Source organism: Ascaphus truei, chromosome 1 (genome assembly GCF_040206685.1).
Source record: "Ascaphus truei isolate aAscTru1 chromosome 1, aAscTru1.hap1, whole genome shotgun sequence".
Classification (NCBI taxonomy): Eukaryota; Metazoa; Chordata; class Amphibia; order Anura; family Ascaphidae; genus Ascaphus; species Ascaphus truei.
In genome coordinates, this window is record NC_134483.1 from 69,144,882 (window position 1) to 69,171,323 (window position 26,442).

At 42.8% G+C, this 26,442-nt stretch overlaps 1 protein-coding gene across 1 annotated transcript in view; it reads right to left on the bottom strand.

The window, feature by feature from the left end:
* Positions 1-1,791: 1,791 nt before the first annotated feature.
* LOC142488753 (granzyme A-like) overlaps positions 1,792-26,442 on the bottom strand; it is a 30,333-nt gene continuing 5,682 nt past the window's right edge. The window contains exons 4-5 of the mRNA XM_075589135.1: positions 3,097-3,372; positions 1,792-2,483 (exon numbers count right to left, since the gene is read on the bottom strand). Coding sequence (XP_075445250.1) covers positions 2,331-2,483; positions 3,097-3,372 — 429 coding nt within the window. The 3' untranslated portion in view covers positions 1,792-2,330. The remainder of the gene's footprint in view (positions 2,484-3,096; positions 3,373-26,442) is intronic.

Below are 26,442 nucleotides of genomic sequence, written 5' to 3' on the forward strand. Positions count from 1 at the left end.
CTTACAGAGGGGCCCCACGCTCTTCCCCACAACATTTATATTGATTGCCGGTGAAGCACGTGGGGCCTCTGTAATTGCCTCATATCTGCCTTTCGCCCTTCTCCTGACATGCATCGCCATGACTACGCGGCATCAAATGACGCAGCGACATCAAATAGCAACGTGACGTCACATGACAATGCGACATTGCATTGCCATGACAACGAGACATCGTGAGCATGGGGGGAGAGCAGGCAGGGGGGTGCAACTTCAAAACAAGCACCAAACACTGAGGGGAGAGCAACTCATATCAGCATTTTGTTCAGAAATAGTGTACAGTATATTGTAAATGCGCTGAGTTTGGCGGACGCATGTGAGAACTCCAAGAAACTTTTTTTTATCTAGGATTTTTTGTGCCCTTTTTTTTTGTGAGGAACAGGATGTTCTTTTTTATAGGACGGATTACTCAACGGGAGTCATACACCATCAAGGACCTATGTAAAAAAGGACTCCTATTGTATTGTATGTATTGGATTGTATGTCTTTATTAATATAGCGCCATAAATGTACATAGCGCTTCACAATAGTAATACATCTATATATGTAAAATTGAATTTTGTGAGGTTGGTGCTAGATGTGGTGAATCTGATTGGTCCTCAGCCTCCGGCCAATCAGATTGGGCCATCCCCTTTCTCCCTCTACACCGTAAGGTGTGGTATGGAGATGTAAGGAGTCTTATGGCATGGCATTGCTAAATAAACGTGGGCCTACAGTATGTAGAGTGCGAGGGAGGGAAAGGGAGGTGAAAGAGGAAGAGGGAGGGAGAGATTACTCTGCTTACTCTGTTTATTAAAGAAGACAGTAAACAGATTTAATTGTTCAGTAATTGAGAGCTAGAGTTACTGTAAGTACATTATGGAAATCATGGACTTGGATACATGTATTTTCCTTAACCGTTTCATGATAAAGCAGACTTTGTATCAACTTTCTGGTGCTGGAGAGAAGTGCTAAGTGATGTATATCTGACTGGAAAGTTGATCCGTTCCTTAAGTCACAATGTGGTGTGAAACTTCTTCCTTCCCCCTAATGGCAATTGACTTGCCTGGCAGTTAGCGCTTTATTGAGCTCCGGTGCCCCTTATTGGAGCTTAGTGAATGTCCCCATAGAGCACTGATCTAAAAAGATATTTGATTGCCACTAATGCAGTTTAGAATTTACCAGAAGATTGAACTTGGTGTACATATGTCTTTTTTTCAACCATGACTACTATGGGACCTACTGTGTGTATCAAGACAAAATCGGTGTAGTTCTGGAGGGGGGGGAAGGAGAAAATGTTATGTACTGTTTAGGACCCATTGTGTTGATTCAGCACTGTTTCTTCTACAACTTTTATTGAGTCAGCAAAATAACTACTGTATTTTTAATCTAAGCATTGTGGTAAAAATAAATGAAGACATTAAGACATTTTCATTATCTTCACTTACATATGTAGCCTGACTTATCCTGTCAGGCGCTGTGAGAAATTTACTTTTTTTTCCACTAAGCCTAGAGAGCTGTGGCCATAGGCAGTCCCTAAATCTCTACAATTGGCCCCTTCTCCTGTGAAAGGTTACATGAGGTTTCCAGCACCTCGGCAGATGGTGGTCCTCAGTGAAGGGACTTTAACCCTTTGCTTTAGGGACTCTATACCCTTTCCTTAGGGACTCTATACCCTTGTATTAAACCCGGGGAGCTTTTTCACCTGCACTGCTATTGATTTGTTCCCACTATCCCGAACTGCAGACACCTGGAAGAACGCCAAGAAAGACACAGGACAAGTTGGGCTATTCAAGCGTTCTCAGTTTATTGCTCTTCGAGCTGCATTTTTATAGACTAAAGAAAGCATTGCCCCTTTTAGGGGCGTTTTAGGGGCATACACTGTCAGATTGTAGGCGTTACACTGTCCTCTGGAGGCGTTGCATACCTGTTAGATGCGTTACAGACTTTTGGCAAAAGTGACTTGATTACAAAGCTGGTTTAAACAAGAATATATGTAAAAGATGAGCAAAGGGTTTTTCTCTTGGGAATCATGAAGCAGAGCTACAGTTCTGTTACAATTCAAGGCCCTTTGCTTCTTGGGAAAACAACTTCTTGGGATCACGCCTGGAAATAGTTAAGATAAAAAAGGTGCAAGCTTCTGCTTTTTCAAAATTGCTGTATCTTATAAATTCACAAAATGGAGAACAGACAAAATGGAGGACAGAATAGTAATTTTAACCCTTTCATCCCGTGACCAGGGTTTTGTCTAGGTCATTTTCCCTAGACGACCCACCGGCTGCTGGAAAAGTTACTAGTGCTACATCTGCAGTTACTTAAGCACCACCAATCGTTGCCTTTATCCAGGTCAGGTACTTCTTGGTTAGACGTGTATAAATTCCAGGTGTCTTGATTTTTGCACATCCATCTCCAGCAGATAAAACTCCAGTGAACTTGCCATTACAAATCAATGGTCCACCATCATCCCCCTATAATGGAACACATTAAGTAATTATTTTTGATGTACAATCTAACACCAGCCACCCCAATATCTATAATCCCGGTCTCACAACACCCATTGGCAATCCCTGCTATACCAAATGCATTTACTCCTAATCCTTTAATTTAGAAACACTGCATTTACATAGACTGCTGTAGTAATCCTTATTATTTTACAAAAGGTACTTCATACAATTAAAAAAAAGCTCTCATTCTGCAGGAATCTACAAGCCCTTACATAGAGCTCACACAAGAGAATACTTATAACAAACGAGGGTCTTTCTTGTGTATTAAGTAAGCTGTTAAGTGGAAAAACTGATTGGGACAGTGTTGAAGACAATTAGAATATCCAGACCAAGACTCTAGCGTTTGATTCATCTACGTTTTTTACTATATGATATACTGTGCATCCTTTATTCACCCAACATGATTAATTATGCCGTCAAAACACTGCTGTTGATTTTTCATTCAAGCATATCATTAGAGATATGTTTGTCGATTTATCCACTTTCAGTCAGCAGTGATTCTACAGATGCTTTTTAAAGTTCAACCAACCTGTACTGGATGGCCCAGCCACACGTTGGTTTGTAAAATAACTCATACCTTACATACATCCGCTTTACCAGTCCAACCCTTTTTTTGTCCATCTCCACACAGAATGTTGCTGGTTATTTGCACGGTTTTGACCTGCTTGCGACACGAAGTTCTATCTACTATTGTGATGTTGGTTTCCTGGAGGGTGGGTGATGGTTTTGTGACTTTAGTATCTCTGGCTCCCCATCCTGAAATGATGCACTTTGTTCCAGCTTTCACGTCTTCATCTGAGGTTGGAAGTGAAAGAACTGCTGCAAATTTGTTCAACTTTGCCTGTCCTGTAAGCTGCAAAGGTGTCAAATAAAATCTGTTATAGATGACAAATCTAACACCTTCAAATACTTTGTAGCATGCCGTTTAAGTCTGGGAGATAGGAATGCAATAGTGTTAATCTTTTTTTAAACGTGCAGCTGAGTTAGACTTTTGGCATAAAAGACAAAAGGGAAATTGATACGCTACTGTATAAGGACTGTTATCCTCTCTACAGCGGGATTTGTACCTGACAATATAAATAATAGTTACAGTGGTTTTATTATTCACATTCAGTCCTTGCACTTTTAAAGCAGCAGTCCAAGCTGTCGTTTTATTTATTTATTTATTTCCCCCTTTAATATGTGCATCAATACAATCCACATATAGCCATGCATAATAATGGTATATTACTTTCCTCTCTGTTGACAGTAAGTCCTGGTAAGAACGGGTATGCCAGCAGTAGTTATGGAGGTTTTCCCTCATCCAGTGGTGATGTGCCCTATGTATGGAGGGGAGTGGCTGTATGCTCTGAGTCCCTGGATAGTGACATCAGGGATGCGCCTGCCTCCTGAAGTATATAAGGCACAACACAGTTAGTTACAGTGTTCGAGCAGTGTGTTCTGGCAGCGGTGGAAAGCTGTTAGGAAGTTGTATTGTCCTGCATAAAGGATTGTAGGAACACTTTGTGACCCTAGTGACGTAACTAGAGGTCCAGGTTGACCAATCAGCCTGTCTAAGCCACTCTGTGTCCAGGGACCTGGAACAGAGAGGATCTCCCTAGGAGAAGAGGGAATCCCACTCCAATTTGGGAGGGCGTACCTGGCGAAGGGACAGCACGGAGAGATGTGCGGCTAGAGCCGGCAGCTGCATGGGGCAATCTGCTACATCACCGTCTACAATAAAGATGACCTTGTTAACGATACCCCCACTGTGTGAGTGTGAAATTACTCAGCAGTGGATGGCACCACCAAGAAGGAGTTCCTCACCAGGACCATCTCCCTGTGGAAGCATAGACTCTGATGAGGTGGAGGCACTGCACATGATGTAAGTTGAACTCGCACCCACTACCTCAGTTATCTGATCTGTTGGATATCCCCTACTAACATCAAGCGGGAGACTCAGGAGTTCTGTTGCCTACAGGTGCACCACCAAACACACACGTAATGGGGGTTGGTTATTAAAGTACCCGGGCCAATGTGAGATTGGGGGGGGGGGAAACCCGTTACAATTGGAGGCGCTGCTGAGATATATCTGTTCAGGACAGGCTTTTGCTAGGTACACGCTAGGAAACAGGGAAAGTGTATGCTGCCACTTTGTGCTACGTTGGGATGGAACCGCAGGGATACCCTGGGAACCTGAGAGGAGTTAGTGGGTCTGGAGAGGGGCTATAGCTGTCCGAGTCACCTTAAGGTCGCGCTAGGGGTATGACGCCAGAAGGGAGAGCTTGTTAACTAGGTCAGGTGTCCTGGAGAGGGTCTGCACTAGGCTGACTAAGAGAGGTAGATGCCCAAGTACTGCATGGGAGCTCCAGAGTACTCTAGCCATTCCAGATCACTTACCGAAGGGAGCACAGACTGGGAGGAAGGAGATGCAGTAGACACTGAGAGAGTGAGCCTAGCCTGAGGTAGTGCAAAAACGAGTTAGACGCATGTTAGGTACACGAGGTGGTGCACAAGGCATGTTTATTGTACGGATGTGGTAGCTGCCCCGCAGAGCGGAGCTCCATATACAGTAATCCAATATACCGTGAGCAAGAAGCGACCGTCGGAATGGAGGATCTGCAAAGAGCAGAAGGTCCAGGATGCCAGGACGAGGAAGGAGAACAAGCTACAGGAGAGACTCTTGTGTGTTTGTTATGGAATGGCGTGAAAGCCGTGGCTGCGCCGTGTTTGTCATGCCTATGTTCTCGGGAAAGTACCCCTGAGAATAGTGAGGACGACAGCCTTGCGAGATGGGAGGAACGAAATGGACTTTGTTACACACCAATTAACAAACAGCCAGAAGCTACCTCAAATACAAAGAAGGACAGTGCTTACCAAAATGGCGGTTCCCGCGTTCCCGGGACACCGCGTGGGCCAGCTTCAGAAAGTCTTGCAACTCTGCGATTTGCAAATTGTTGGCCGGGATTGGCGGCAACGAGGAAACTCCACCCAGTTGGGGAGTTTGGCGCGAAAGCTGGAGCCGCGCCCTCCTGGACTATGACTCACTCTGCCCCTGTGCTGGGTCAGCCTACAAAGCGGTGAGACTTCCCCCTAGTTTCAACCAGGGGGAGTGGTCTAAAGTTCCACCGGATGTCGATGGAGGACGTGGGGGGAAGGACAGCTCAACCCTCCTCTGCCCTTCAGTTGCGAAGAGCCATTGATCAATACAGACCGCTCGGACGAGTGCTTCCATTGGTGACCATGGCTGAGCAAACGGAGAAAATGGAACTGAGTCCCTTGATCTCTACCCATCCCTATTCGGCTCCAGGAGGCTTCCTGATCATCTGAGTAGAGGGTGTGGAGACAGTGGTCTGTCTCTGCATGCAGTGCAGACTGCCTGGCGAGCTATGGGCAGTGAGGCTCGATGCCCTCATTGTGGACTGCAATATATGTGGCCTATGACCACCTTTGTGCCGGTACAAGCCGGGGGGATGAGAAATCCTACCCCGACGTTGGCAGCGGATATTCCGGGTGCACTGTGGAATGCAAGTGCAGGTCCCGCGGAGCCGGAGTCAAGCCGACTTCTCAAGCAGGAGAAGCCCAGTCATCGGAGAGGTGACCGGAAAGGAGCCCATAGACGGTCCCCTACTGGAATACCCCGAACAAACTGTAAATTAGAGTCCTCGGATGAGGAGTGTGCCAGGCTGGCAGAGGCACATGACTTGTTAGAGGAGTACCATACTACTGGTATTCCGTGGCGAGATGCTATTCCTCGTGGTGTGGAGACACGGAGTCGAGTGTCTCCAGTGCCGCGACAACCCGATCGCCGGAGTCCCACTGCCGTGGTGACTAGCAGGTCAGAAGGAGGTCGATCCACCCCGACCCTGCGGAGCAGTAGGTTAACTCCGTGCTCACTGCAGATTCCGGGGGTGGAGGTGAGCGAAGAGCGGAACCAGGGTCAAGCTGGACCGTGCAGCAGAAGGGCATTGCCGGATATCCTCGTGGAGGAAGAGGTCTCGCTTGGGGACCCAACCCAAGATGGCGTCGCAGCACGTGCGGATCCCGAGGCAGTTCCGGACGACCTGAGCGGTGTCGAGTGGGAGGCGATTGCGCCTCTACGGTCGAGCAGTGGGAGTCGATCCCCTACGGACAGCAGACGGCGTGGGCGCTCGAATCGGAGAATGAGAAGACCCACTACCGAAGGACAGAGCGAACATTGTGGCGAACGTGAGTCAGTTGTTGCGGAGGAGCAGGCCGTGACCCTGCCGGAACCTACCGTTCAGCCCCGTCCCCCAACCCCGTTCATCCCCAAAGTTAGCCCCAAGGCCCTAGTTCAAACCTCTGTCCCTGTCACCTGTTCCTTCGGGTCTACCTCTAGTTTGGATGTGTCAGGGGATTCCAGGGGTCCTATCACAGAACGGACTGGAAGCCTGGACTGGGGAACTTCGGACGATGGGTCGGAGGGTGGAGGGAGGATTTCTCGACGAGGGTCGATAATTAGTGAGAGCTATAGTGCGCTGAGCATTGAGGGCGGACACTGGTCGCAGCGCAAGGAAAGGGTTGTGCGATCTGAGGGTACTTCAGGGGTATCCTCGGGTGGGCCTGGTGATGAGGAGGAGCCACTAGAACCTAACTCAGAGGAGGTACGGGAGACTAGGTGGTGGGCACCATTATATGAGGGATATGTCGCCTGGATCGACCGCACTCGCTTTATTCTAGAAAGGGATGGGGTGGTTGACCATTGGGGGGCCCCTGGGGATTTTGACGATGAGGCCTATCTCAAGGAGCTACGAGCACGGTGGGACCGAATACAAGAAGGTCTTATTAACCCAAAAGGATCGGAAGGGTTAGATGATCCAGTGGAGTTAGATGAGCCCCTGTCATGGGTGTTGCCAGGAAGGGCTGGGCAAACTAAGTTGACCCGGGCCTGCCGAGCTGAACGGGCTATTGCGGCTAAATATAAAAGGTTACACGGGCTGGAATACCCATATGTCCCTGAACCTCTGATGAGGGAAATAGAGGACAATAGAGAAAGGTGGCTGCGTAATGATATTGAATACTATATCGTTAATAAGGGAGGAGCCATTAAGGGAGTTCAGGCTGAGCAGAGGGTCTCCCAACTCATGCGGGTCTGGAAGATAGGACGCAGCGTGTATATGCACAAGGTGGTGTACTGCAATGAGAGAGGATGGCCACGTGAGTTTAGTGTAACTGTCCATGATGCAGCGGGGCGGAAGGTGAAGAAACCAGACCCTCGACACTACTATTAGGTCCGTTAACGAGTGGTCTGCCTTTTTCCTTTGCTGCTTACTGCTGGTCAGTGAGCGTATGTTCCGTCATTATTATGTGAAGTGATAATGTTTAAACGCTAAGTTTGTGTGTTCTTTTTCAGTGTTTCCTGGAGCAAGGTACACCAAATTTAGGACCCAGCCGGGTCGGTGGGGATTCACCAGGGGGAGTATATAGCCATGCATAATAATGGTATATTACTTTCCTCTCTGTTGGCAGTAAGTCCTGGTAAGAACAGGTATGCCAGCAGTAGTTATGGAGGTTTTCCCTCATCCAATGGTGATGTGCCCTATGTATGGAGGGGAGTGGCTGTATGCTCTGAGTCCCTGGATAGTGACATCAGGGATGCGCGTGCCTCCTGAAGTATATAAGGCACAACACAGTTAGTTACAGTGTTCGAGCAGTGTGTTCTGGCAGCGGTGGAAAGCTGTTAGGAAGTTGTATTGTCCTGCATAAAGAATTGTAGGAACACTTTGTGACCCTAGTGACGTAACTAGAGGTCCAGGTTGACCAATCAGCCTGTCTAAACCACTCTGTGTCCAGGGATCTGGAACAGAGAGGATCTCCCTAGGAGAAGAGGGAATCCCACTCCAATTTGGGAGGGCGTACCTGGCGAAGGGACAGCACGGAGAGATGTGCGGCTAGAGCCGGCAGCTGCATGGGGCAGTCTGCTACATCACCGTCTACAATAAAGATGACCTTGTTAACGATACCCCCACTGTGTGAGTGTGAAATTACTCAGCAGTGGATGGCACCACCAAGAAGGAGTTCCTCACCAGGACCATCTCCCTGCGGAAGCATAGACCCTGATGAGGTGGAGGCGCTGCACATGATGTAAGTTGAACTCGCACCCACTACCTCAGTTACCTGATCTGTTGGATATCCCCTACTAACATCAAGCGGGAGACTCAGGACTTCTGTTGCCTACAGGTGCACCACCAAACACACATGTAATGGGGGTTGAAAATAGGGGTAACAACCCCCCGGTGATGCTCTCACTATACAAGGAAGTCCATAAACAATAAAAAACATATGTCCATAAAACGGTGTGCAATGCAAATAAATGATGCATGGATTGTGGAGTCCAGTGGGTAAGCCGATGGTGTGTGTGTGCCTGAATACCCCCACCTCACCTGTAAGCTGCCGTAGGAGAAGTCTCGCCACGCCGATGGATAACACTCGTCCCCACCGAATGCTGTTAAATGGGGTAAGTAAACCTCCTCAGCCGTGAATATGGTAGCCCGGTGAATGGGGACTGGCTGATGGAAATGGAGATCCGTACGCAGAGTCTCCTGCCGTCTCCCCCGGGTACCAGATCGATGTTCTCCGAGGTGCCGGGTCGTGGCTTATGGACATATGTTTTTTATTGTTTATGGACTTCCTTGTATAGTGAGAGCATCACCGGGTGGTTGTTACCCCTATTTTCTACCTATTTGATACCTCACATTTTTTATATTGAGGCTGTAAATCACACATCACAACCCTTTTTAGACTTCAATTATACACTTATACTAAGCTTTTGTTCTTGGCTATCATGGAGGATACAGAACAATCTGAAAATGAAGATATTCAAAGTAATCTTTATGTGCAGACTTGCAATGACAATACAAGGAGGATTAAGAGAGCTGAATATGTGTTTGACAATTCGATTGAGTTTGTGTGTGAAGAAAATTCAGACCTAACAGCACATTTCCTCAAATTAGAAAAATTATTATCAGATAACATCAGGTTATGGTGGGATATCACCACCCTAGAGAACTACACTAAAGCCAAAAGAATCCCAAGGGGACTGAGAATAAAAAAGGCACCCACTTTTGGCTTTAGCAGTAGAGAATTTGAGGAGAAATGGAAAACCACATTAAATGATTGCTCATTCAAACTCATGAGTTTAATTATCGAACATAAGATGTCTGAGAGAGTTTCATTGGGTACTGAGATAAAGTCTCTACAAAATAAGCTTAAAACATATGAAAAAATGGAACATTTTTCAAATAATGACAAAACTTTGTTGTCCAATATAGAAGCTATTGAAGATACAATCATGGAAAAAAAAGCAGTCCAAATTCGACCGGGACCGCTTAGACTATGAGAGAAACCAGGTATATACCTGGGAAAGACCTGGGAATTCTAACACCAATAGAGGTAGATCTAGAACCCCCTCACACTCACAGGCACATAGAGATAAGACATCCAGTACACCAAAGAAATCAATTTTAAAATCTAAATATGCTGATACCTCCAGCTATGAGTCTGACACTTCTGAAAATGAGACGAAATATCCATCAGTATCCTTAGATATTACATCAGACACATGGAGAGGAAATAGTTCCTCGGGTCATACATCACGGGATGCTCCTATGCCTGGCACATCGGGTTACTTTTCTCATCCCAACAAACCACAGGAGTCAAAAAACTATCAAGGACAAGGAGGTCAAAGAGGAAGAGGGGGAACAAGAGGGGCAACAAAGAGGAAAAAGTATTCTTAACATCTGAAAATTGCAATGTCATTAACATTTCACAAAAGACATTATCTACAGGACAATTATCCCTACTTAATCGAGGGTTGAATTTTGCCCCTCAAAGTGACTTCAACCTCTTTGATACCTATATTGACCTACAGCGATTCACCCGTAAACTGACTTTAAAAAAATTCTTTGCCAACAGGTCTAGAAATGTTGTACCCATATGTGATTCAGCTGAGACGTCCCTGGGTAATGGGGAAGATGACTCAATAGAACCAGTCTGCTCTGATTTTTCATTTAAAGAATTATGTGCGATTTCTGATTTAGAAGACTTGCGTTTAGAACAGGAAATGGAGGATACAGTAGAAGAAGTGTCCCTTTCTGATTTTCTTAGTTTCGAACACACTACATTTAGGAAGAAATCCACCTTTTGTCCCTATGGCTCTAAGAGTGCATTTATTACCACATTTGAGAAATTGGTGGAAAAGGATCTGAGGACCTTGGCAGATAACTGTAAACATGACTCTCTTCGTTGCAGTAATCTCACGGCCCTTGAACTGCAAGAATTACAAACTTTAAAACAAGACAAAACCATAGTGATTAAAAATGCAGACAAGGGTGGTGCGATTGTTGTACAATCTGCGGAGAGTTATAGATTGGAGGCTTTAAGACAATTGTCTGATCATCAAGCTTATAGAAAATTAGCCTCAGACCCCACCACCAATTTCTCTCATGCATTGGATGAACTACTGGAACTGGGCAGAGAACTTTACGTGCTTAGCAAAAAGGAATTTGAATTTTTATGCGCCCCTAACCCCATAGTTCCCATCTTTCACCATCTCCCAAAGATCCATAAGTCTCTCACAAGTCCTCCGGGACGTTCCATTGTGGCAAGCATTGGATCTTTGGGAGATGGGCTCTCCCGCTTTATAGATGCTTATTTGCAACCCATTGTACAGTCATTGCCATCTTTTTTAAAAGACTCTAATCAATTGATTTTTGATCTCAACAAAGTACAGTGGCGGGAGAGTTACAGATGGGTAACTATGGACGTTACCTCACTTTACAACATCATTAAACATGAACAGGGCATTTTCGCCATACAGCATTTTCTCACACTTTCTCACTTATCACCAGCACTTTGCACGTTCTTATTAGATTCCATCACGTTTTTACTCACGCACAATTATTTTTCTTTTGATTCACAATTTTATTTACAAATTCGAGGCACCGCTATGGGCACTTCTTTCGCACCCTCATACGCGAATCTTTTTATGGGGTTGTGGGAGTCTGATTTCATTTTTAGCGACAAAAATTCTTTTAGACACCAAATAAAATTCTATAAACGATACATAGATGATCTTCTTTTTATCTGGGATGGTGACCTCACTTCACTCCAAACCTTTATACACTCACTTAACACTAACGATCAGAATTTACATTTCACTTATCAAGAAAATATCAATCACATTTATTATTTGGATTTAATGCTGTATGTCGACATGCGGGGTGACATCCAAACTGATATTTATAGGAAATCTAATGCACGAAATTCCTACCTCAGAGCGGACAGTAATCATTCCAAGTCTCTTAAAAAGGGCTTTCTTAAGGGGCAATTTACAAGATTAAAAAGGTTGTGTTCGACCAAAGAATCCTTTGATATACAATCGAATGATCTCATTACAAGATTTTCATCTAGAGGTTATAAGATGCATGACATCATAGAAGCCCATAATATGGTTAAAAGTTTAGACAGAAGGGACCTTCTATTATCTTCCAAAAAGAGATCCAAACAAGATGGGGTGACAGCTCCATTATTTATCACCCAACAGAGCAGGCAGTCAGATCGTATACGTTCCATCATTTATAAGCATTGGGACACTCTAAAATTGGATAAAGATTTGACCCCAATGCTTGAGAACAAGCCAAAATTGTTTTTTAGGAAGGCTAAATCGTTGGGCACATTCCTTTCCCCTAGTCTGTTTGATTCAAAAACAAATCATAATAGGATCACGACTATACCAAATGGTTTTTTCCCATGTGGACATTGCGGGATTTGTAAATTCGCTAGAAAAATAAAAAAACTCAATTGTATAAATCCTAAGAAAGAGCAAATTATACATACCTTCATTAATTGTAACTCAAGTTACACTGTATATCTCTTGAGATGTGGGTGTGAGAAAGGCTATGTGGGTCGTACCATACGACCCTTAAAGAACAGAATCATGGAACATGTCCGTGCAATAAACAAAAAAGATCTAACACACCCAGTCTCAAGACATTTTACAAACTGTCCACAGGGTACTATCAAAAACTTCTCATTTTCTGGAATAGACCACATACATGCCCCTACCAGGGGAGGAGATAGGTTGGGCATACTGAACAGAAAAGAAATGTTCTGGATTTACAGCTTAGATACTATGCAACCCTCAGGCATCAATATTGATTGGGAACTAAAGCATTTTTTATTACATCATATGTATATAATAGTTCTTGCCTTCTTTGTGATTTATACTTATTATTGGTTTACATGTATTTATTTAATGTACATGTTTTCATATACTTGTTTGAAAATTTGTTTTTTAGATTTGTTTATTCAAGTACTTTATTATTATGCTTTCATTGATAATTATTATATTTGTATAAACTGTTTATATAGTTGCATTATATATCCTTATCATTTACTGCTTTGAATTCATGCTTTAAAATATGTCACCATATTATGATATTAATTCATGTGTGGCTCAATTGGTAGATTAATATTTCTACCAATATACATATTCTTTATATTATAACTTATCATATATATTCTTTTTATATACATTTTTTATATATATTACTTTATTTTTTCATGACATATACTCACTAGAATTTGTTGTTCATTTTTTGATATTATTTCTCTATCTATTTGGTGACTATTATATTATACATTATATGTTAGATTAGGGTTTTTTAATTATTTTTTTGGTTTTAGCTTACACATTCTTGTTATCTACTCTTAAGACTACTGTCTATTAGTTAAGGTTTTTTCATTTCACACATATTTATTATACACATAATGCTCATCTTATATAATTTATCATTTTTTATTATCACATTCATCACACATACACATACATGTGTTCTTTATTTAACACTCAACATGTTACACTTACATCAGTTTTCCTTTAATTAAGGTACTGATTAATTATAATTATCATGTTTTACACATATATAAATTTCTTACACATTTAGACACATTATTGCTCGAAATAGTATTCTTCACTTATTGATCTATGACTTTTTTGGACACTGTTTTGTTTTTGTTCTTGTATAGACATTAGTCTTTTGCTTGTCTTTTAAAATATATGTTTATATGTTGATTGTGATAGATTGGTTCACCCCACCGGATTTGTGTCATGTTCAGAGGCTAGGGCGCTCCTCCAACTTGCATGAGGATTCAGCTGATTGCATATCTCATTAACCTTTACCTAATTGTGGGCGTATACTTACCTCTGACCATTATATAATCCGATGTGAGTGGAGCACAAAGTACTCTTTGATAAAACGCCTCCACGGCGGGAAACGCGTCAGAGTTTTTAAACGTTAGTGTGTTTGTCCCCCTTTTTTGGCTTATATGCCTAATAAATAATCATTTTGCTACTTGCCCTTTTTCTTATTTTATTAGCAGTGCTCTACTTTTTTTCTCTCTGTTCCTGATGTAATGGGGGTTGGTTATTAAAGTACCCGGGCCAATGTGAGATTGGGGGGGGGGGGGGAACCCGTTACACACACAATAATAAGTAATTAGCTATGTTGCCGACCGATTCGTTCTCCTGAGATCAATCGGCAAAGATTTGGCTCGGGGTTCACTAAATGGGCTGTCAGTGCAGCAGAAGAGGACCAAAGATGCAAAGTTCTGTGGGGAAGATCATGTGACTAGGCAGTCACTAGATACAATTGGTGTAGGGTTCAAACATGGGTGTGCCAGGGCCTGTTTCAGAAGAGGAAGGGGATGTGCCTTTGGAAATGGTTGCTATAGAAACAAAAATGTTTGTTACACTATAATACATAAAAAATGTCATTCAGAGTTGTTTAAAAAAATTCTACAAATATTTTCTCATAGTACAGAACTGACTTATTAAAAAAACATGCACATGTAGGATATAGCTTGCTCTGCAGGTTTAATGCTGACATGTTGAAATTTAGGCCCTCAGTGCTCTTCCATAAATAGCAATAGCCATACAGTGCTATTCTATAAGATGCAGTGTTTATAGCAATCATCAGGGCACTCCTACGGTATCCCAGTAGTCCACAGATGGAAAAAATAAGAAAAACGGGGTACCAGAAAGAGCAAAAATAAAAAAGGCTTTATTTAGAACATAGGTAAGTGTTGTTCGTGACAGAGAAGTCCTCCCACACATTTCACACAAGTGTTGCGCTTTTTCAAGGAGTATAGGACCAACAGGAAGTGAGCTCCTTAATATGTGCTGGATAATTAAGAAAACCACATCAGACGCAGCTGAGTGTAACATAACTGTGTTAACATATTAGTTTAATTAAAATGAATGAAATCACATGAACTGAAACTAGCAAGTAAAATCATATAATAAGAGAGACAATAAACTTCAACTTGCATGGTCAATGTATATACCCAACTGGTTAATCCATTAATATTGTATACTGTATATTGTGATGCCCACATCACGTTGCAGTCTCTTTTAGTCCCAATTTAAGGCGGAAACACTGTATTTCTCTATATGGGATTTATTTACAGGGAATAAATCATACATCAACAGGCCCACCATCCCTTTAAGTCCTAACAAAACATAAAAATAACACCTAGTCTCTTTAGGGAAAACAGACTACATCGTAGCTTTCACCCTCCCTACTTGAAAGGCCAGCTAAGCTGGTTCCAACCCCAAAAACATGCCCTGGTATATGCAACAACATATACAGTCTCTGCACACAACAATAAAGGGTTTTCCTTATCTGTTGGTCCAGGGTTTGGAATAGACGTCCCCGCTTCAGCACAGCCTTGCGTCCTTACTTCCTAGGGGAACTTGGCACCACATGAGCTCAGAGAAACTCTCCTCTGTATGTCCACTGTGAGGGACAGGACATCCCCGCTTCAGCACGGTCAGTCGACCTTCCTTCTTCTCTCTGTGATTCAAACCCAGGCAGTCCCAGCAGAATCCGCGACCACCGTCCAGCGGGTCTAAAGAACTGTGCCAGTCTTTCTTCTTTAGCTGGGTAGCACTTTCTCTGCCCCGTTCTCTGGGACAGAAATCCCTCTCTGGCTCCCAGTCTGGCAGCTTCAAGTGTCTTTTAAAACACTTCCTTATCCAGTCAGACCTGGCTGATTAGCTGCAGCTGATCTAGCTACTCTAAGGAAGATTAACTCTGAGAGTTGAAAAGTCCCCTAGTTGCCCTATTCCAGCACCTAGAGGACAGTGATGGTACCACATATCCCTCCCCCCAGCGAAACATTGTTCTGTGAAGTGGCCTGTGCACCATTCTCGTGCACCAGCCTCTTTGTCAGAGAAGTCTGACATACAGCTCTTCCTTTTCCTTGCCTTCCAGTTGAAGAGTTTTTCCTTCGGGGAAAGTACTAGGCCTTCTGGGCCTGCCTGCAGACTGGTACTTCAGAAAAAACAAATAGGTAGCGCTATATCCCACAGTGAGCTGGCAGCCGGTGATATAACCCTGACCCCTAGTCAGGCTATAGAAGTGGAAAAGAAGTTATATCAGTGGCGCTCAACACTGTAATGATCCAAGCAATTCTAATAGATATTATAAAATATATATTATAAAATATACAACCAGAGCCACGGAAATCGCCCGTCCGATTGGATGCTCCACGTGGTAAGGGTAAACATGTAAATATACAAAGAAATCAAATCATAGCATAATACTGTAAAACATACACATACATAAACAAACAACACTTAACAAACGCTGAGAACAACAGGTAACTACTCACAATGGCATTTAATATGGCATATCATTAATATCATAAAATACACTTATTACACATAAAATAGTACATAAAAACATATATTAGGTTCAGGCAAGATTCTCCAACTCGGGTGGGGGTACCTGCTTACCGAAAACAGGATGTAATCAGGCAATGGATAATTCAAAGAGTATCCCCTCTTATGGATAGCTGCTGCTGCTGCTGCTGCTGCTGTTAATACCTGGGCTCAGACGAGGAGTCTATTATGGGCAGGGACAGGTTTTTCCAGCTAGCTGCATCTGCCTCAGTCCTCTCCCAGCACTGCAGAAGCTCCAGGACCACACACAGAGATACTTCCTGGTCTGCCCGCACCACGTGCACCAAACACAGCAATGCTGAAATGTTGGATATTCCTACGCCAGCATGTGCTTTCCCACAGCTCACAGCTCACAGCTCCCAGCTTCGGAAGGGTACAGCACTCACACCCGAGTAGTGGGGACCTCACAGAACCACCCTACGCGTTTCGACAGTCTTGCTTTCTTCCTCAGGGGTTAAAAGTAATGAAAAGTAGTCCCTGTAAGTCCCGAAATATATAGTCCCAGTTTAAAGAGACAGTGCATCCTTGTGATCTTGATCATGCGCAGATGAAAGGACTGGGACACTCAGCGTGTGGACACTCATGGACATGACATACAACAGAGAAAAAACATATATAAAGGAAATAAAAGAATATAACAATTAGTGCAATACATAAAATACAGATGTGTATCTGATACCTATATATCCTCATGGATAGGAAAAGAAATTTAATAGTATACATATGAATAAAACAAAATGCTTAACAAAAAATATGATTAATAAAAAATATATAAAAAATATATTTAAAAAAAAAAAAAAAAATTATTAACCCTATTATTCTTATCTCAAATTGCTTAGACCCGGCCAAGCTAGGGATATGTAGAAGTATGCTGAGCAGAACTTGACCTTCTAGGGGATAGTATATACCACAAATATGATCCCTAAAGTGAACTAATACTGTGTATATATCTATACTTTGAAGTTTATAAGTGAGTGTATATTGAAAATAGGAATAATAAATAATTGAAAGTGAAAGTTATTAGTGATAGTGAAAATGTACCTTTCTGATGGAAATAAGAGTGATACGTATTAGAAGTGAAAATTAATAGTGTTAAAGGAAATATAACCATCTAAGAATGGTGTTGGGTGAAAATAAGTAATTAAAATATGTTGTATAGTATTATAATAAAATTATGATAAATATTATAATATAATAATAATAGAAAGGTGATGGTGATTACTACCTACTTATTGAACCATCCTCATCATGAATGCCCGGACCTTACCATAAAATGGAATGAACCACAGGTTACAGTACATTGCAGCGATTACATTGTCAGCCCAGGAGACTGGTTATCTCATCTGTCAAGAAGGAACGGCTTCAGGTCAAATTCTATATTGAGTCCAGACGGTGCTAAAGTTTGTAGTTCGTAAATCCAAAAGGATTCTCTCTTACCTAACATGCTTGTCTTATCCCCTCCACGCCAGTTAGGTATAACAGCCTCTATGGCTACACATATTAGACCTTTAGGATCTTTACCGTGCACATGAAGGAAATGGCTCGACACACTATGGAACTCTAGACCTTTTTTGATATTGTAGATGTGTTCATAGAACCGTCGTTTGATAGGTCTGGTGGTCATACCCACATACTGCAGACCACAGGGACATTCAAGGAGGTAAATAATATTAGTGCTATTACATGTGATGTGCTGTTGGATAGTATACTTCTTCCGTGTTTTTGTTGAAGTAAAACATAATTGTTTGGAGCTGAATTTGCATGCTGTGCATGTATTACATGTGTAGTAACCCTTAATGGCATTTTTGTTTTTGATTTTATTTTGCTGACCATTGGATTTAAGTGGACAGCTTGGGGCCAACCTTTGGCCTATGTTGGCTGCCTTTGTGAATATGATTTTTGGTTTTGAAGGCAGTATTTGTGCCAAATCTGTATCTTTTCTCAAGATTGGCCAATATTTCCGAATGGTTTTCTTTATCCCAGGTGCCATCTGATTGAATTGAGTAATGAATGGTATTTGCATTTGTGTATTGGATGGTTTAGGTTTATACTCTAAAAGTGTTGATCTTTCCAAAACCTCAACCTCTGATATAATATTGTCAAGGTGATTAGGTGAATATTTCCTATCAATGAATCTGTTCCTAAGATCCTGTGCCTGATTTTGGAATGCGTTTAAAGTGGAGCTATTTCGTTTTAGTCTGATGAATTGTCCTTTAGGAATGTTATCGATCCATGCAGGGTTGTGATGGCTATCGGCATGTAGATAATTGTTCGCTTGAACCTTCTTAAAGTGAGTTTTGGTATGTAAAGTGTTGTTAGAGATATATATAACTAAATCCAAAAATTCTATAGAAACATTACTTGAAACAAACGAAAATTTTAAATTATACGAATTGTTGTTCATGTATTCTTGGAATAGGTGTAATTGCTGTAGTGACCCTGACCAAATAAAAATAATATCATCGATGTAGCGCCGCCATATTACCAGGTCCTCTCCGTAAGGGCAGCCGGACCAGATGGATTCGTTCTCCCAGCTGCCCATAAATAAATTAGCATAACTAGGAGCAAACCTGGTACCCATGGCGGTGCCACATACCTGTAAATAATATAAATTATTAAAATAATTGTGTGAAAGTATAAATTGAATGCCAGAAATAAGAAATGTTTTAAGTGATGGTGTCATAGAAGGATCATTATCCAAAAAATGGCCGACAGCCTCACAACCCTGGACATGGTCGATAACAGTATATAGTGATGTGACGTCAGCTGTAACTAAATAATAATGTGGCTTCCATTGAATGTCCTTTAGGGTCTGCAGCATGTGGGTGGTATCCCTAAGGAATGAGGGAAGTTTAACAACGTACGGTTGCAAATGATGATCTATGAACTGTGATAGATGTGATGTGAGGGACCGGATGCCCGATACGATAGGACGGCCCGGCGGCTGCTGTAAATTTTTATGAATTTTAGGTATTATATAGAAAATGGGAATGATTGGAAATTGATTATATAAAAATTCAAATTCTTGTTTGGTAATTGCATTTTGGTCGAGGCCCATATTTAGAAAATCCAATAATTGTTGTTGGTAAGTGACAGTGGGATTAAGGGCGAGGGGTTGGTAAGTAGAGACATCTCCAAGGATACGCATTGTCTCCTGGAGATAATAGGATTTGTCCATAATCACCAACCCCCCTCCCTTGTCAGCCGGTTTCATAACAATTGAGCCATTTTCTCCAAGTGCCCGTAGCAAATGTTTCTCCTCCATACTAAGATTATGCCTTTTTATTTTGTAATTTCGACTTTGCTGTTCCAAGTCGTCGGTGACCATTTGCGCAAATGCATTAACAAATTGTCCACCAGCAAACCTGGGAAAGAAAGTGGAGGGTTTTTTAAATTTACTTGTGATTGTGGATGCAGAATTAATAGGGAGATTGGTATTACTGTCCAAATGGGACACTGCGTCTCTGACAAAGTATTTCTTGAGGCACAGCTTCCTCACAAATCGCTGCACATCAACGTACAGTTGAAAGCTATTGGGGCCTACAACTGGTGCAAACGACAGCCCTTTAGAGAGTACTTCTTTTTCTTTAAGGGATATGGGTTGTTGACTGATGTTAAATATATTGGTGTATGTAGAAGTTACCGTCTGAGTTGTTTCCCTATTCTTTCTGCCTCCTCTCTTTCCTCTAGTGTGTTCTTTCTTTTTCTGTCTCTTGACGTCCCTTCTTTCCCTAGCAGATCTTTTATTGCTTCTCTGGCGTTCTGTTGCTCTCGTGTCTTCCTCCAGTCTAAAAAAGAAAATGTAGGTTTATCTTCCCTAGTCTGGGTGGAACTATTTTCTTCTTGCTCGAACTCAACTAGTGGTTGGTACCTGTTACTCTGATGGTACTGTTCAGGGTTTGGAATAGACGTCCCCGCTTCAGCACAGCCTTGCGTCCTTACTTCCTAGGGGAACTTGGCACCACATGAGCTCAGAGAAACTCTCCTCTGTATGTCCACTGTCAGGGACAGGACATCCCCGCTTCAGCACGGTCAGTCGACCTTCCTTCTTCTCTCTGTGATTCAAACCCAGGCAGTCCCAGCAGAATCCGCGACCACCGTCCAGCGGGTCTAAAGAACTGTGCCAGTCTTTCTTCTTTAGCTGGGTAGCACTTTCTCTGCCCCGTTCTCTGGGACAGAAATCCCTCTCTGGCTCCCAGTCTGGCAGCTTCAAGTGTCTTTTAAAACACTTCCTTATCCAGTCAGACCTGGCTGATTAGCTGCAGCTGATCTAGCTACTCTAAGGAAGATTAACTCTGAGAGCTGAAAAGTCCCCTAGTTGCCCTATTCCAGCACCTAGAGGACAGTGATGGTACCACATATCCCTCCCCCCAGCGAAACATTGTTCTGTGAAGTGGCCTGTGCACCATTCTCGTGCACCAGCCTCTTTGTCAGAGAAGTCTGACATACAGCTCTTCCTTTTCCTTGCCTTCCAGTTGAAGAGTTTTTCCTTCGGGGAAAGTACTAGGCCTTCTGGGCCTGCCTGCAGACTGGTACTTCGCTACCTTCTTGTCTTTCCCTTATTTAATTTTAGTGTTGAAGCTCAGCTTTTGGCGTGTAACCTTCTGGTAAAGTTCCTGAGCATCCTGCAGACGGTTGGCTCTCTCAGCCAGCTCAGCACAGACTCTAATCCGCTCTGTGACTTTGATCTGCATATCCAGAAGATGCATCTCTGTCTTCTTCCTCTTGTGCTCAGAGTTTTTCTTACCCTGCCGAAGAGCCTTGAGCCCCTTGGTCAGCTCATTGCATTCACTCACCAGTGACTGTTTGGCCTTCTCTTGTGAAGACAGCAACTCCGCTTTAGCGATGATGGTTTTTGGACCTTTCTCCATCAGCGTACCTTCAGTGTTTGAGACTAGAGACTGGTCATTCACCACAAGTTCTATGTTTGGTTCCACACCATTTATCTTCAGTACTTCAACTTGGGAAGGATTCTCATTAACCCCAAGTGCACCCCATGGCACCTGTCTATTACAGTCAGCAGACTCGTAGGTTGGGCCATTCTTGCTTGATTGCTTAACCTACTTCGGTGGGAGTGCCACTGGACAATCTGCGAAGTCTTACGATCATGGACACACTTCTGTCCCATTCTCATCCGAGACTGTATCTTTACTGCAGCTGCCCTCATGGCATGGAATCTACTTTGAAGCCCATGGGCACTGCAGTATGGCTGGATTTTTACTGTGCTACTCCATAGCAACTTTGTCCTACCATTTTGTGTATTGTGGAAAGTAGACTGTGGTATTACAATGGAATTGTGGTCACGCTTACAGGCGCGCACAACCTGCTCAGGCGGTTCAAACTTTGCCATCTTGATTGGAAGTTGAGCGGTGTCCCCAGCTTTCACTGTACCCTCATCTTCACGGGCATTCATTTCTGTGGGATACAGATGCTTGGGCCTGGCCAATACCTGTTCCTATAGTGGAGACACCTGTGCATTACTGTTCCAAGGAGCCTCATTCTTTTTTAACTCTACCACCATCTTTTCCATGGACTGCTTCTATGACCCAAGTGTCTGTCTTAGGTTTATAACCTTTTTCTCCAACTTCATCTGAGAAACCTCCTGTTGGGCAGCAGTAGAGTCCAAAGTACCATCACGCTCAGTCTTCAGAGCCTTGAGCTCCTCGCTCAGGCTTTTGTTTCTCTGCCATCTTGCAGCCAGCATGCTCAGACTCCAGGTCATATCTCAGGTCTTGAAGCTGTCCTTCTGCATTTCTTTTTCCACTCAGTGCATCTGCTAGTTCAGCTTCCTTGGCGTTGAGTCGCGATTCCACATCTGACAGCTGATTCAGAGCAAGATTTAAATCTGTTTCCTTTTCTTCATTTCTGGCCTGCAGCAAGTTTAGTGCTTCTGTGAGAAACTGCTGTTTCTTGAATACATCTTGCAATTCTCCTCTTAGGGCCTCAATCTCTTCAATGTGCTCGCTCTGAGTTTGCCTCCACGTAACCTCCATCATACCCTGGAGCTCTGCAGTTTTTGTCGCTAGGATCGCCGCTGCTTCTGTTTTCCAGGCCTATTTCTCCTTGGCATACTGACTCATTGGGATGGAGCAGCCTCTCTGCTTCTTCATCTCTTTCTCCAGTGTCTGGACCTTTTCTTGCTCCCTCTCATACAGTCACCTGGCATCTAAGCTCCGCCTTCAGCGATGTTCTGGTGATGCTCAGTGTGGCCTTCAGCTCCTCATGCTGCCCTGTGGGGACATAATGGGTACTCAGACACTCCTGTAGCACTTGTACTTTGTGAGAGGCCTAGAAACTTTCCTTCTGTAGCACTCGCCGCATCTCCTCAGCATCTGCCTGTTTCATCTTGGCCTCTTGTAGACTCACAAGCAGCTCTGGCAGCTGGCTCTCGCTGCTCCAGGGAGACACGTTCTTTATGCAGCCTTATTTCTGCACTCTCCAGTGCTTCCTGCACTTCCAAATTTTCTTGTGTAAATTCTTGCATTACGTGTGCTTTGAGTGCACAAGCCTCTTGCTGAGAAACTTCTAACTCTGTGATGAATTTTTGAACGTCGGTCTGGGACATCTCATAGTACAGTTTACAGTCAGTACTTCTTTTTGCTGACTCACTCGGCTTTCTGTATATGGCAGTAGCAGTAGCCTTTGTCATCCAAAGGTTAGTCGTCATTCCTGTGATGATTGCGCCAAGCACTCTCGGCTGTAGCTCATCTCTGGTCTTTTCTAACCCACGCCTTCCTGAACACACGGGGTAAAATTTTCCTTGAGCTTCTGCTGAAAATGAAGACTTTTTTTTTCGCCCCTTGGATTCCTCCTCCTCCTCATCATCATCACCATCATCATCATCCTCAACCAGCCTGAAGGGACAGTGTTTGGTGTGGTCCAGCTTTTCACAAAATAAACATTTCTTGTGCGGTTCCTTTTGCGGTACCACGCCGGGATACCCATTCCTAAAAGGACATTGTTTGTGTGGCCAGGTACATTACACATAAAACACAGTGTATCCTCATTTTCTACCTTCAGGTGTATTCTTCACCTTGACCTCGTGGTGGGGCTATTTCCTCAATTCTTCACACTTTTCCCTGTGTATCCTGTAAGCACAACTGGTCATACACAGTGGGACAGTCTTTGCTTGCAGATTTAGTTTTTTTTCACTTCAGTTGGGTGGCCATTTTAAATCCCCGCATTTATCTTCAAACCCACAGTTTCCACTGCTCAATGCATTTTTGGACTGCCTGCATTAAACTTCACCAATTGTGATGCCCACACCACGTTGCAGTCTCTTTTAGTCCCAATTTAAGGCCGGAAACACTGTATTTCTCTGTATGGGGTTTATTTACAGGGAATAAAATCATACAGCAACAGGCCCACCGTACTTTTAAGTCCAAACAAAACATAAAAATAACACCTATTCCATTTAGGGAAAATTAACTACACCGTAGCTTTTGCTTTCCCTACTTGAATGGCTAGCTAAGCTGGTTCCCACCCCCAAAACATGCCCTGAAATATGCAACAACGTATACAGTCTCTGCACACAACAATAAAGGGTTTCCTTATCTGTTAGTCCAGGGTTTGGAATAGACGTCCCCGCTTCAGCACATCCTTGCATCCTTCCTTCCTAAGTGAACTCGGCCCCACGTGAGTGCAGAGAAACTCTTCTCTGTACGTCCACCGTCAAGGACAGGATATCCCCACTTCAGCACAGCCTGTCGTCCTTCCTTCTTCTTCTCTCTGGGATTCAAACACAGGCAGTCCCAGCAGACTCTGCAACCACCGTCCAGCGGGTCTAAGGAACTGTGCCAGCCTTTCTTCTTTAGCTGGGGAGCACTTTCTATGTCCCCTTCTTTGGGACAGCCATCTCTCTCTGGCTCCCAGTCTGGCAGCTTCAAGTGTCTTTTAAAACACTTCCTTATCCAGTCAGACCAGGCTGATTAGCTGCAGATGACCTAGCTACTCTAAGGAAGATGAACTCTCTGAGAGCTGAAAAGTCCCCTAGCTGCCCTACTCCAGCACCTAGAGGACAGTGATGGTATCACAATATGGATTAAAGTCAATCTTAAATTTAAATGCATCAATATATGTTATACTTAGTTTCAAAGTGTAAATTTAGTAATTATTGAAAAAATAGAGCATATTGAATTCTTGATACATTTGTAACAAATGATGCATATTAATTAATGCTTAAAAAATGCATATTCTAAGAAAAATACATGCAATTGGAGACATGGAATATATCCAATAACACAATAGACATTACTGTAAATAGTTATAGAGATACCATCCCCAAAAGAATGGTAGTGTACATAGAGAAAGTTAAATAGTAGCAGCCCCTGGGATAGTATCAATAAAGTATTCAAACAGAGATTGTGTGAAAACACACCTCAGTGTGTATCTAAATTATGAGTCAAACAGACCCAGCCAAAGCTTGAATTAGAGCTAACTCTATAAAGGCCGGTAACCTAAACAAATACACTATTATACACATAGAATCTAAAGGAGAGGAAATATAAATCTCATGGTATATAGAAACTACATATTGAAAAAGTGTTGATATATATATATATATATATATATATATATATATATATATATATATATATATATATATATATATATATATATATATATGCTAGCCATTAAGACCAGCCTCACACTGATGATACCCATCAAGGTTGAAACATGTATGTGAGTGGGTCTAATGGCTTTGCATCTCATCCCAGCCTCTGTCTAAAAGCTGTGTTTAAAACAGCATGCATTGGCTTGAGGATTGGCTTGTGTAATATGAGCTTGAGACAAAAGGTGGCACCGAGTGCTCATTTGCATGTCATTTCCCAGAATCCCTTGCTGCAGTGGAAGCGCTGTTTGCTGGGTGACAATGGGGAAAGACAGGGTTGCAGACCTGTCTAAGACATGCAAATGAACATACAGTAATATTTACAGTTGATATATATATATATATATATATATATATATATATATATATATATATATAACAGTCTATCACAAGGAATAATGTATTAATCACATAATGAATCTTTCACAGCCAACTTTGAAGCCAGTCAACATAACAATATCTTACGACAGATCATAGAACATGACACTGCATCAGAGGCAGCATCCCAGGTCCGACTCGGAGTTAAGTCATGAGGTTGGAGTGTACCCAGAGTGAAGTTCCAAAATGCCTCCCTCTGATACAGCGTCCTAGCCCTATTGCCACCTCTCTTGGGAATAGGAATGTATTCCAACGCTGTGCATTTGAATGACCGTAGAGAACCTAATTGACATTCCAGAAAATGTTTTGGATGGTTGGTATCCTTATTAGACATTAATCTCACGTATTCCTGTATGCTTATCTTTAAAAACCTAGTGGTTAGTCCCACGTACTGCTTAAGACAGCCACATGTAAGAAGATACACTACATGATTTGTCTGGCACGTAATAAAGAATTTGATGACATATTTGTGGGTTTTGTCTTTATTCTCAAAAGAGGATGGCCGCAAGCGATGTCACTCTGTGACAGTGCACGACAGTGAAGGGAACATGGTGCGCAAACCCGACCCTGCTCATTATTACTGAAGGTCTGACTGTACTGTGTATTACAGTATGTTAAAGTTGGTTATTGCATTTCAATGTTAATGTATAACTGAATGGTGCATGTTACGCCTCCTGCGTGGACGGGAGGCATTTAAACCAAAGGGAGATTGCAGCCAAGTCCCCTTGGACTTGTTTTTCTGATAGAGAAGTGACTGAGGCCTAGTTCATAGGGGATAGGGTACAGTTGATATGTGATCCAGTGAATGTTCCTAATTTACGGCAATGAACCTCAGTCATATCAACAACTGGTGTAGTCCTTGAAGCATGGCTAGTGAAAGAAGTGTCCATGAGGTGCATCCTGAAGCCTCAGGATCCTCTTGGACTGGAGGCACTGACCACTAAAGAACCACCGTGAGCTTGTCCTGATGTCCTCCCCATACCATCATGGAGATCTCCTGCCTCCTGTTTACCAACCAAGTATGATACAGCAGTCACAGAACACACTGGTAGCAGCACATTTCCCAAAGAGGGGGGGGGGGTAGTCTACATTAGCGTTTACTAAAACTAGCTATAAATTTAAAAAATAAACATAATTCTGTTTTAATTTCAATTGTATTAACCAGGTATTCAGCATGACCCAATGTGTCC